We start from the raw sequence: 12,958 nt of genomic DNA, 5'->3' as shown, positions 1-12,958 counted from the left end.
CTCCCTTAATGCACTACCTTCAGAAAGGTTTTTCTGTGTATGAAGAATATCTTCCTGACATTTAAATTCTGTGTTCTAACACCATTCCAAGAGAATTTAAGCAGTAAACCCTTACTCTTTCATGGGAAGATTCACTTTTCCTTTCCTAGAAAAGTTACATCTTTTCAGAGCAGTCAAAAGTCTATTACATGGCTACAGAGATACAGGTGCACATGTGAAAAGACACCTATCCAAACTTCTGTGTTTCTGTAAGCAGTTATTAGGAAACTTGAGGACAGAAAAGCTGTACACTTGAACACTGAAATTAGGAGTATGAGTAGAAAGGAGGTGGTTTGGGGGCGTTTTGTGTGTTGTTTGGGCTTTTTTTAAAAAAGAAAGATAAAATCTTTAGAGACTACTCAAACCAAAGCACAATGCCACAAGGCCCAAGTATCTAAGTACTTTGTCCCAAAATCAGTAGTGACAAATGTACCACTTCCCCACAAGAGAAGAGGGCCTTCCCAGCACCTTTGGCAGACTTCCCACCAAATTTCATTGTAAAGCCTTTCCCTAGCTTCTTTATTTGGTCTAAAAGAAACAATGATTAACTTCAAAAGCTCTATAACAGAATGTGAGTCTTGGGTCATCCATTTATTTACACAGTTAGTAGGCAAACGTCTTGCTTCAAGAGATGCCAAAAGTTTAATTCCACACAACATTTAACACAGGATATGGCTTTGCACTAAAAGGCCTGATTATGATTTGTGTGAAACTCCTCTTAACACTCAAGAGGTGCTTAAAATGTGAGTGTTAGTCTTGCAATAGTTCTGTTGTCCCTTGCAAAAGGTGAATAACCTTACAATGGACAAGTAAAATTACTAAGGGCAGGTAAGAACCAGATGCTAAAGCTGAAATCTAGAATTGACTATAGCCTACAATCTATCACATGGGGTAAAGAAGAAAAGTATTGAGAGTAGATGCATGAAAGTAAAGACAAAGTTATCCATACTAAAAGTAAATATTCCCAAGGTAAATCATCAAATCAGGAGCAGGAATGTAATAAAAGAATATTCCTAAATAGATACTTAAATGTGTAAACATTTGTTAGTACTGATAATTCTCAGGCTTCATGACTATAATTTATAGTCACAGGAATTTCTCAGAGATCTGAAATAAAAGATCCCTGCTCTTTGATTCCAAAGTGAAGAGAATAAAATCTTACACTCAGGAAAAAAAGACAACATCCACTACTACTCAGATCATCATACCTTGTTGGTGCAGTTATCCTAAGTTGAAAGCATTAAAGAAAGAGGAAGAAGATACAAGATGAGCTTCTTAACAGAGCTTTAGATGTAACTTCCATGTTAGCTTGGATAGTATTTTAGGTTCTTGAGAAGCCCAATGAATGCAAATAGTTTTCATTTAAAAAAACCTAAAAAGCATTTAAGTATATTCAACCTGTCCCAGCTGTTGAGAACTCACTTTTAAAAGGAACAGCAATAATTTACTTGGTTTATTTTAAATAACAGTTGAGCATAAAAGACAGAGTACTTTTCTAAACCTACATTATGTTTGGATCAACATATGCTCACTCAACTCAACACATTAAGTCTTGCCATTGCAAAAAAAGCCAGTGATAATCAAATTATTACACTAGTATTTCTAAAAATTTTAACAACTAAGCTGCAGTTGGTTTTCTAAAATTATTCTTTCAAATAAAAATAAAATTACTGCTCTGCAGAACCAAAAGCTTGTTACACAGACATATCTTCCACACAAACGCAAGCTTCTTTTGCAAGGTTTCTTCACAGCTAAATAAACCAATGCTTCAATCTATCGACAAATAAAGTTTCTACCAGCCTGCATCACATTCACAGAATACCATCAACACTGGTCATCTACTGAAATACACACACCCAATTTGGCTGAGAACGCTAGGCCAAGAACAGTGAATGATTCTGCTGTACTCCATGGTTTTTACTGTCGCAGTTTTACTAGCTACAGAAAGATTGTTGCAGGTAAATGCTGTACTTACCACTTCAGCCAGTGCTGAAATAACTTTGCCCAGAGTTGTGAGAGACTTGTTTATATTTGCTCCTTCCTGAGAAAACAGAATCCAGTATTATATAGTAATTAAAATTGTTCAGCCATGAATCTCTGTAGACTAAATGAGCCAAATGTCACATCCACGATGAGAGGGAAAAAAAAGTCTTCAGTTTTGCAGCTGTTTTTTCTATACTTAAAATAGCAATCCTTTCTTTTCCTTATTATTTGTCAAGCAAAGACCCCACACGCTTGTGCACCCTTTCTTTCCCCACACATCAATGGCCCAATACCTTTAATCGGGTTCCTTTGGCACCAGTTGAATCAGCCCGCTCACTCCCAGCCAAATCCACAAGGCTGATCTTGCTGACCTGAAGAGAAAAAGCACATTAACAACAAGAACTAGCTCTTGGTGAACTAGAGTAAGAACAAAATGTCAAGGAATTCTATGCCATGAGAAAAGCTCTACTGTCTAAAAAAAAAAACCAAAATATCACTGCAGTGTGCTTAAAACTACAGTCAAACAAAGTTTTCACAAGCAACTAGCTTGATGCTGTTATCTTATGGATAAGAAGTGTCTGAATATGCTCTAAGTATCACTATACCTAAAAAGAGAGAATGAGATCTCACATGAGCAGACCAGAACACAAGACAAAAGAAATCATTACTGCTACATATAACACAAGAACCTCAAAGGATGAGAAACTTAATGTTTCATCCTGACCCCAGTAACACCAACAATAAAGCACTGGCCTAACTACAGCTACAGACTGCATGTCAATTAATGATAATTTTACAGGGTCTTATGTGGGGGTGGGGGGGGGTGGTCTTCAATACATAAATTTTTTCAGATCTGCCCACAGTAGTCAGTTCAGAAACGTTACCATTACCTGTATTTCAGCTACATTGCATGCAATGTCTCTATTTCAGAGTAATAAAAGCCAGAAAACTGTTCCATGCTAAACAGTGTGACTCCTTTTTAACATGCAAATTCCAGGAAGTGTCTAAGTCTCACTCATCCCAATTTCTGTGCCCTAACAAGGCAAGTATTTTGCACTGACAAGCAAAACCTCAGAAGGTTTTGGGAACAAGACCGGGGAAGATTGACATTTCATGTATTGCTCCCCACTGAACCTAGTCCTTAAGGCTATATTTTCCCTCACCTATACATTCTCCTCCTGCACATATTCACGATTTAGTTGTTTTTAGAATTACAATCAAACAAAATCCCACAAGAAACAAAAGGGCTGTCAAGGCACGCAGCAAGTTCAGCCTTAAACAAACCACCAGAAAAAACAATTAATTCTCATTCTCTCACTATACTGCCAATTGTCCAGTTTAAACCCAGCCATGACTACAGGGAAGATTGTGAAAAACAAGTCAGAACGCTGCTTATCCGTAACATACCTTCTCTGTGGAAAGATCAGTTTCTGTGTCATGTTTCTTCTGAGTAAAGACAATTGTAAACACAGCATGAGAGCGGCTGCTGGTTTCATTCATGTTGGTAGCTGCCACCGTCCTAAAATATGAACAGATATAGACATGTTTAGAAAACAGTAGCCTCTATGCTGCAAGTACAACTACCTGCAGGGCTAAAAGCAGCTGGAGAGGAACAAGACCAGAAGGCTGTAGAGTTGATGTTCTGCCCTGTAACCAATACCAAGCCACACCAAATACCATTAACAAACCCTTTGATTTTTCACTCCTGAATTACTCCCATCTTAATCACAGTTTAAACAGAGCTTCCTCAATCTGTGTACTCAATAAGCTACTTTATACCACAACACCCAAGAAAACACAAGCAGCATTTATGTCAGTCTTTCCCACACAGCGTTTATGTCAGTCTTTCCCACACGTTGTTAAATGGAGCCTACAGCTGACAAGAAAACAACTACTAATGAACCGGAACCTAAAGCTAGAATGCCAACTTTAGTCCTGACCACTTGAATGAAAGAAAAGACTGTGTTCACACGTCTATTTATACCAATATAGTGATACAGTACATAACGAAGGCAGAACTAACATCCAGTATAATTATTTACATACCTCATGTCAAGCCATTACAAGCTTTAAATATCTATACAGTGATTTCCAGGGCTATTTCACCACACAAATCAATTTCAGCCTTTTAATAGCATCTATCGGTGCATATTTCAACAATACTCTTCATACGACATGAGTTCTTTAAAAAATGCCAATGCATCACAGAAGATATTTTAAATTTGCTGCTATATGCCATATATACCCACAACAGAAATAAAAACATGTAACGCGCTACCATCACTAACCTGGCTTTGTTCCCAGCATCCATGAGGTCTGCGATGTCTGTATAAGACGTGACTGCTAACTTGGATAGATCTTCCACGTATGGTCCAAGCAGAGGATGTTCTCGCACCCGCAAATTCCCTTTGTTCTTCGGGTTCAACAAGTCTCTGACTCTCTCACAGTAAATCTCCATGTAACTCACCTGAAAACAGGAATTTGCATGGACAATTTAGCATTTCTTAAGGCTTGCTCTGCAAGCAGCTCCGCAGCATTTCAGAGTGACACTTGTAGAAATTCCCTCAGTCCACTACTGGAAAGTTGTTGGTGGGATTCTGAGTTCATTTAACAACTTGAGACAAGAGCAGAGGGGAAGAAGAGTCACTAGTCTCATGCATCAGATCTCCAATGTAAGCTGCAGGCCTTGCATCCAGGTATAGACCCCTCGGCCATTTCAAAAAACACTGGTGTTTAATTAAGAATTATACACTTGAGTTCACAATCATCTTAACAGCTTTATTATGACACAGCAGCAAAACTATCTTTCTAAAGAGGCAGACGAGACGGCAAAAAGAGTCTGCTCACAAGGAATCTCTTATGAATGTTAGAAGCAAAATAAATTCATTTCTTTGTATGCAGAAGCAACTTTTGATTCTAAGCTGTACCCACGTCCTGCTGTATTCGAGTCATCAGTACAATTATTCAAAGTACAGTAATCTTAAATCTGCACCGTCTGAAATAAATTATAAAGCTAAGGTTATTTTTAAATGCATTCTTTAATTTTTATGTTTTTCACGGCACTAGGCTTATACCAGTCCAACAGGTACTTAGCAGCTGCAGCAGTCAAGATATTAAATATTAAGAGAGACAGTAAGCTATTCACTTTCATTCTGTGGAGAGATTACAGATGTAAGCAGCAGTTTTAAAAAATTAAGGTCTCTTTTTGTGTAAGTGCAATTCAGAAAAATTAATTCTATATCCAAAACAGATCACATACCCTATTTACACATTTTCATGACTATTTCTGCCTAGCTGTCTTCCCTTGTCTGCATATTTGTCAGATGGTCATTATTTTGGATTTCCATTATAAGAGAGATGATTTCTCTCTCTCACATGGACAAGTCTATGCTTGGAGACATAATCAGAACCATAAACAAGTACCAAATATAAAAAGCGTCATGAAAATGTGGGAATCTTCTCATTCACAAACCCTAAATGTGATACTCCCATGGTATTCAAGCACTAGGACATCAAATGTTAATAAAATACAATTAAACAAAGCGTTAAAACAGACAGACTCAAAGCCACAGAACTAGTCATCTCCCAGTTCTGTAATTTAGCAGCAGTAATGACTGGAGTTCACATTTATTAATAAAAATCACATTTGACTTCTACTGGCTTTTTTGTCCTTCTTTCTTTTGAAGCCTGAAGGTCAAGCCATTAAAACTGATTAGGGGAAAAAATAGTAAAAGAAAGAAAAAAGCGGATGCTTTTATTTTTATTTTGGAGCAGGGCAAGGAGACAAGATAGAAAAAGAAATGCTGCAGTATGATAGCATAAGAAAACCACTTTCTAAACACAGACCAACATAAGTAAGGATAATAATTAAGAAAAATTAAGTACTGAGAAATTTCTTATGTATGCACAGCTTAAACAATTTTTTGTGTAAACCAACCTTACTAACAGATGTCAGGTAAGACTGCGTGACCAAGCTATTCTAGACAAGTCCTCTAGACATACAGGGTATAAATTATGACTATAGTAACTGACAAGAAACATGTAAGTCTTCCATCCAGCAGTCAAAAAAAAAAAATTCTGTAAATGCATGTTTAAGTTTTTCAGCCCATCATTTCTTTCAGAATTGCTACAAAAGTAAAGGTATACTAATTTCCTTGTGGGGAAAAAAAGTTCCAGCCTTATTTACATTTGCCTCAAACATGAAACAGAGAAAAGACACAAAGTTACCAAAAAAAAAAAAATTAAATCAGAAGTCAGCATCTTAATTACGCAGCACCTAAGCTCAGTTTGATGTCCAGCACACTGATATTCTTTGATCCCTCACCGTACCCACCTCTACAGAATATGACATTTCTTCATTGCTGTTGTCATTGATTTTCTCAAACAGTTCCTCACATAGCTGGAAAGAGATTAAACACAAGTCAGAAGAACGCCATTAAATTAGCTTTAGAGTGAGGGCAGGGGAAGAAACTATTATATCAACCACATCAACCACATACAGCCTCACTGAGAAGATACTTAATCTCAATTCTACATCACTGTCATCCAACCTTATTTTCTATAGTATCTCAACAACTGTTCTAGGTTTATCCAGTATTATTATCCTGTACAATAAAATCAGAAAAAGCCTATAACAACTGAAGTGGGAAGTAATCATTTTAGAAAAGAATGATTAAAATCTTTATTCCTCCCCTAGTCTCATAAAAACAACAGTCTGTTTATTTGATGTCCTGAAGTTCCAAGATTCGGATTTAAATCAATAGACAGAAATTATTTCAAAATTTGGTAACAGTATCTTCATATGGGATACTTTATCAGCAGCTTATCACTTCAGGAGTGCTTGTCTACAAGTAACTGAAATGAGACACCTAAAATTAAGATAATAAAGGACACAAAAAAATGAACAGTGGGCAAGCCATGAATATATATTTGGAGATTAAAAAGCATGGGTAGAGAGAGGAATTAAGAGTAGAAAGAGGTTTCTGGAACAGATATCTACAAGCCACTGTATGAAAAATAAACAGCTTTTGAAAGTACACACTCTGAAGTATTCAGTCAACACATGGTTAAAGTATCATTAAGTTCCACACCAGGGAGTGGCAGACAGGGAATTTTGCCAACACATAAGAATTTCATGTCAACAACCTGTATTACTTGGCCATTACATGGCTGTGCTGTACCTCCTGTGTATGTGACAAGAAAGAGAACAGATTCAACAAGGTCTCCCTAAACAGATAAGTCGTGTTGTGCCTTTATGAGAAGGCCTCCAATGAAATTGGAGGGAAATTATTTTGTTTTGAAACTGCAGTAGATAACAGGAGCATTATTAAATCTACAAGAGCATTATTAAGTTGGGTTTTTCTTAGGAAAACATTTAATTTGTATTTGAGGTTTCAGAAAAACAAACAGGAATATCAAGATCACAACAAAAAACTTTAGCACAAAGCTATTATCACAGATTTTCAGCTCATTTCCCCTTTTACACTGCTACTTTATAGTACTGTAATAAAAACAAAATTCTTAGATATAACAACTCTGTCCTTCATCACATCAGCTCTTTCAACATTATTTTAAGCTAATCACTTGCAACCTATTTCAGTACATATGCCCACGCTGTTAACAGGGAACAAAGCTCCGTGTTGTCCATTTCACACCTGTGGCACAGGGCCAATGTCTTCTGCAAACCTGCAGCAGAATGAGGACTCAAGCTGTTCAGCATATTTACTTATTAAAACTGAAACCCAACCTCAGATTTCTCTTTCGGGAATGGAGGAATGCACTATCTTCCAACAAACTTGGGCCACCGTCAGCGCCTACACGCTGAGGAAGGTCTGCATTTAGAGCAAGGGTCACACAACCAACTGCTATAGAATGCTTACATTCATGATGACGGCATAAATTCTTGACAGCCAAAATTTCTTGTGGGGGTATCTCAACTTCTTCAAATTCCACGGAAAGTGTCAAAAACAAATTTCAAGGGGGGAAAGTAACACTGGGCTGTGCTCAGTTACCCTAAATATTTTTTCCCAATGTTTTGATATGTCTTCATTTCTTACCAAGATATATTATTCAGTTTTTAGCTTTGGGAAACTTGTTTCCACATAAAGTTTCAGACATGTTCATCAGTAATACCACCTTTCGGATTCCTGCTGAATATAAAGTGCTTAAGTGCTGTCCCAGCTAAAGTCAGAGAAGAAGACAAGAAACCCCGTGAATAGGACATCTTGATTTACTAGTTTGTTGGAGAAGTGGAGAAGTTCGATGTAGGAAAAATATACAGAATGTATAGTATAATTTTTTTAAAAAGTAACAGAGGGAAAATTACTTATAATGCTCTTTCCTCAGTAGACTTCTTTCACTTCAGAAGTAAGCTGTGGTTCTCTGTTAACTGTTATTGCAATATAAAAAGAGCCTATAAGCAAGCGTGTGTTTGAACATGCTCTAAAACATAAATCCCCTTTCTGGGTTCTGTCCTACCTGGGGGATTATGCCTGCTTGGCTCTCCTCCTGCTTGCCCATCATTGTGTAGGATTTCCCAGCTCCGGTTTGTCCATAGGCAAAAATGCATACATTGTAGCCCTCAAAGGCATGCAGCAACATCTCCTTCCCAATATCATTGTACACACGACTCTGAGATGCAAAGCAGGGATCTTCAGGCTGAAAAGACATGAAAACAGCATAAATACAGTCTTATCCTAGCATTCAAGTAACATTTCAAAAAGCAACTGTTTGGTTTTTTTCTACTTCTATCTTGTGGGTCAAACCCTTAGGAAGAGGCAAATACAGCACATTTTTACACACAGCTTTTTCCCAAGGCAGTACCAGCTGGAGAAGAACAACAATGACAACACTTGCAGGAGCACTCTATCAATGCTGAGAAAATGATCTGCACAAAGAAACCAACCAGTTCTGTTTGGTGAACATTGTTGACACTACTGGAAAAGTTTCATACAAGATCACCGACAAGTGAGATTCAGGGTGTTTGGGAGGAGGGAGGTGGAGGGGAGAAAATCAAAAGTAGGGTTCAGAGAGCTAATACAAATGAACAAAAGGCTGGAAGCTACAAAAATTCTATAGTGGCTGGTCTTGACAAAGACTCTGGTAGCAGGGGGAAAAGAGAAGGAAAAGTTGTTTAAGGTTTGGGGTTAAGATTAAAAGAGTGTAAACGAATCGATAAAATGACCATGTTTTTCTTGCAGCTGTCTGATTCCACTGCCTAATACAATCCAGGTTTCTATTTACAACCTCACTGGTGACTACAGAATCCCTAAGTATGCCAATACGTATTTCAAATTAGCAAGTACCTGAACCAGTCAAGGACAATGTATCAGAACATTCTTCTATGGCTAAAATCAAGGTTAGCAATAAAACTGAAATATAACATTGAATTAAAGGAAAAAAAAAAAGCTACTTTGAAACAAAAACTCTACTGCAGATGCATCCAGTGACAGAGATCTGTGTAAGGACAAAGCAAGTTATCTTCAAACACTCGACTGAAGTTTGTTACACTTTGAAAAGAGGCACTGCTGCACATGCAATGAAAAAAATGACAAGTTAAAGATGGCAAAAAGAATACACTTGCCAGAACTCAAGACAAGGACAGAACCTGTTCCAAACGAAACTTCAGTAATTGCAGAAATTAATTCTCAATTTTTTAAGTAGTGCGTTTCAGGTATTCAGGCACTATACTGATCAAACTCCAACATCCAGTCACAAGAGGCAATCCAAGCTCTAGGCATGGTACAGGACACAAAATTACTGACAGAAAACTGGATTCAGTGTATATGCTCTTTCTTCTGATGTCCTCTCTTGATCATTTAGGAAAGTCCTCTGTAAATATACTTGAAAAAAATATCATACTAATTATCTACGCAGATGTTTAATATTGTGTTTGTGCAGAGAAGAATCTTAGAGAAATGCATTATTCCTTTTTTCTATATCTTTGGATTAAGTAAGGCAGGGGAGGGGTAGATGGCAGAACACCACAGTTCTGCTGTAGAACAATTACTGGAAGTCAGAAAGACCTTAGCACCAATTCGCAGGAGGGTGGGGCAGAGGAGCTAGATGAGAGTTTATTGCTTTTGCAGCTAATCGGAAACATGGATCACTACTCTGTCTTTTCCAGATATTCCAAGGGAACCCAGACCACATCTCTCCTTGAACTGTAAGAACTCAAACAACTTTCATTTGTCTAACAGCAAAACTGAATTAACTGTGTTTCACACTCATTCCCAAAATATGTAGAACATTGTTAGAGAATATTTTCAGTAGTCTTTTAAACATTTACAACTTGTTATCAGACTCAAGGAGCTTAGCTTTCTGCTCTCCCCCAAACAGGTAAAGACAGCATACAATGACAAGCTTTTAACCTGAATGCGAGAGACAGTGCAGAAACATCTGACAGGGATGGCATGATCAGAAGAGAATGAAGTTAAATCAGTCAACAAAAAAAAAACCAAAACCAAAACACACCACCAAAACAAAAAACCCCAAAGCAAACAAACAACAGTTCTCTTGTAAAAACTTACCGATGTGTGGGACCAATAAGAGTAGTCGAAGCTGAAGGACTTTGGTGCTTCCTTAGGATTCTTTGGGTTGATAATACCTACAGGAAATAAAATTTAAACTCTTAGCTAACTTGACATTTAGGAGTATAATTAATGAGCTTGCTGACCCTCAACTCAATCTGTGATCCAGAGTATGCACAGAGTTGCCACACTGCACAGGAGTAGTAAGATTGAAGTAACAGACTCACAGCTTCCTAACACTGTATTTCTAAAGGCCTTATTTGAAATAAGGGGAAAAAAAAATCCTCGAAAGAATGCTGCTGCTAAACAGAATTCTTCTGTTGGACAGAAAGGCAGAAGTACATCATCCTGGTCCTTTGGCTTCTAGAACAGGACAGGTTTTTTGGAGTTGAGGGATTATCAGCAAGAAGGAAGAGCCGAAACACAAAGAGTTCAAGAATCCCTGGTGATTTCATAGCAGCACAACTAAAGTCTATTTTGAAATACATATTACACAGGTACAAGGGCGCACTGCAGAAGGATTTTCTTTAAGAAGCTCAGTATTTTAGGGGCATGAAAGATCAAAAAAAAAATTGGATCTACAGACATTTCAGAGATTTCCTGCATAGTTTATTTCCATGTTCTTTTACATGCACAAAGCCTTTTAATAGGACTGACATGAATTGAACCAACCAAATTACTGGTAAAATGTTCTTACTGTATACAGGCATTGAATTCCAGTGACCCCCAACCAACTTGTGTACTTTTTCTCTTTGGAACTTATGTATAATATATGATGGCCCTATGATAAAGTTCACACACACGCACAAAAAGTCGGAATGAAAAAATGCTAGTGTATAGTTATAGCCCTTAAAAGTCTCATTCAAAAAGCCAATCACCAACTGACTTTTCAGCTCTTGTAATCCTTGCCTTAATTTTCTTCCCAAAGTATTTATATATAAGAATCTAAGAAACTTCAGGCGAGTTGAGTCATTGAACATTTTACAAGTACCACAATAAACCTGCTTTACTAAAAAAATCCCTGTTTTCTCTTCATATCAGTACATCTGTAAATTTTATGCTCTTTTCCTTTACTCAGATCCTCTAATTCTTTCAGTATTGGACCCACACATGCGCATTCCCCACAATTAATGAAAGCTCTTCCAGATACTTTTTAGGTTGTTGGGTTTGAGGATTTTTTTTTTTTTTTTTCTTTGCCAGCAACAGCACAGCTTCCTATAACCTTTGCCTGGGGAGAGTAATACACAATGGATTCAGCTGTCATTTTAATGTCATACAGAATGTCTGTAGTTTCTGTATTCCAGGGAGGGTAATTTATAAGCACAGCTCTTGCTGCAGAAGTGAATCTCTACTGCTTTCTTCTTTTCAGTATTACAGTGCTGGAAAAACTTAAATCTATTATTTCCAGCAGCTGTTTTCAACACCATCTATGTAAGGATGGACTGTAAAAGGCATACTCTCAAGGGTATCAAAATTAGATAAACCACCTTAGGTTTACACATACCCATCTGCACCTAAAGCAGCAATCTGCCTTTGGGAGTGATACACTAATTGTGATACATGCAAACAAAATCTACGAAGAAAGAAGCTATACTAAGGTGGTGACAGTCTTCCTGGGGATGATTTACATCCTGATACCAGTCATCCTAAACAAAGGATGCTTATTTCTCACATATTCATGCAAGTTAGGCTATGCTTTGGGAGATGGGGGCTTCTCCCTTTACTTCTTCGATAAATACTAATTATAGCACCCACATCTCTTATCATTTCAAACATGAACTTAACATCATGTTGTACCAAAATCGCTGAAAATGTGGTTACAGAATCCTTCATTCAAATTAAATCACTCTTCTAACAGATGCTGTGGCCCTGAGCAGGGCTGTTGTCCAAAATTACAGCGTGAAGAAAAAAAATCATTGTCTGGATTGCAAATAGCAACAGTTGCTACTCTATTTCTTGTGGCCAACTCCATTTCACTTGGATGCACCTTGTGCTGACATTCTTGCCTTATAAAAGCTGACAGACATGCAAAAGCCAATGAATAATATGCCTTGCACCAGCACAGTATCAGATGGCAAAAACGCTTGTGGCTTTGGATAGCAACATGGGCATCAACACATAACAAACTGGTAACCTAAGCAATCATATATGGCTTTAATTTCCCTCCACTAGTTTTGACCAAACAGCAGTACATCTACAGCACGCACTACTAAACCAGTTCTAAAGTTAAAAGTGAACAAATAACAAGTCCCAGAAGACAACTCCCCTGCCCCAAACTTAAATCATTCTCTCCTTTCAGTGTATTCCAGACTGCTACAATTCAACAACTTGTCATTTCTCATTCAATAATTTAACATCAAAGCTCTGAAAAGTAAGGAAGAAGTAATGCCTTGTACCCAGAAGTTCCT

At 37.4% G+C, this 12,958-nt stretch overlaps 1 protein-coding gene across 15 annotated transcripts in view; it reads right to left on the bottom strand.

Annotated features, from left to right (window-relative positions):
- Positions 1-12,958, bottom strand: part of KIF1B (kinesin family member 1B) — a 96,126-nt gene that overhangs the window by 63,863 nt on the left and 19,305 nt on the right. For 12 of the 15 annotated variants that reach the window (XM_074893186.1, XM_074893185.1, XM_074893187.1 and 9 more), the window contains exons 3-10: positions 10,551-10,627; positions 8,500-8,679; positions 6,356-6,421; positions 4,311-4,489; positions 3,430-3,541; positions 2,316-2,393; positions 2,015-2,080; positions 1,248-1,265 (exon numbers count right to left, since the gene is read on the bottom strand). In XM_074893186.1, the coding sequence (XP_074749287.1) occupies positions 1,248-1,265; positions 2,015-2,080; positions 2,316-2,393; positions 3,430-3,541; positions 4,311-4,489; positions 6,356-6,421; positions 8,500-8,679; positions 10,551-10,627 (776 nt within the window). The remainder of the gene's footprint in view (positions 1-1,247; positions 1,266-2,014; positions 2,081-2,315; positions 2,394-3,429; positions 3,542-4,310; positions 4,490-6,355; positions 6,422-8,499; positions 8,680-10,550; positions 10,628-12,958) is intronic. The other 3 variants (XM_074893192.1, XM_074893195.1, XM_074893194.1) reach the window with 1 other exon arrangement.

The sequence above is a fragment of the Strix uralensis genome, chromosome 23 (genome assembly GCF_047716275.1).
Source record: "Strix uralensis isolate ZFMK-TIS-50842 chromosome 23, bStrUra1, whole genome shotgun sequence".
NCBI lineage: Eukaryota > Metazoa > Chordata > Aves > Strigiformes > Strigidae > Strix > Strix uralensis.
The sequence above is the reverse complement of the archived record's forward strand: the minus strand, read 5'-3'. Positions and strand labels throughout refer to the sequence as shown.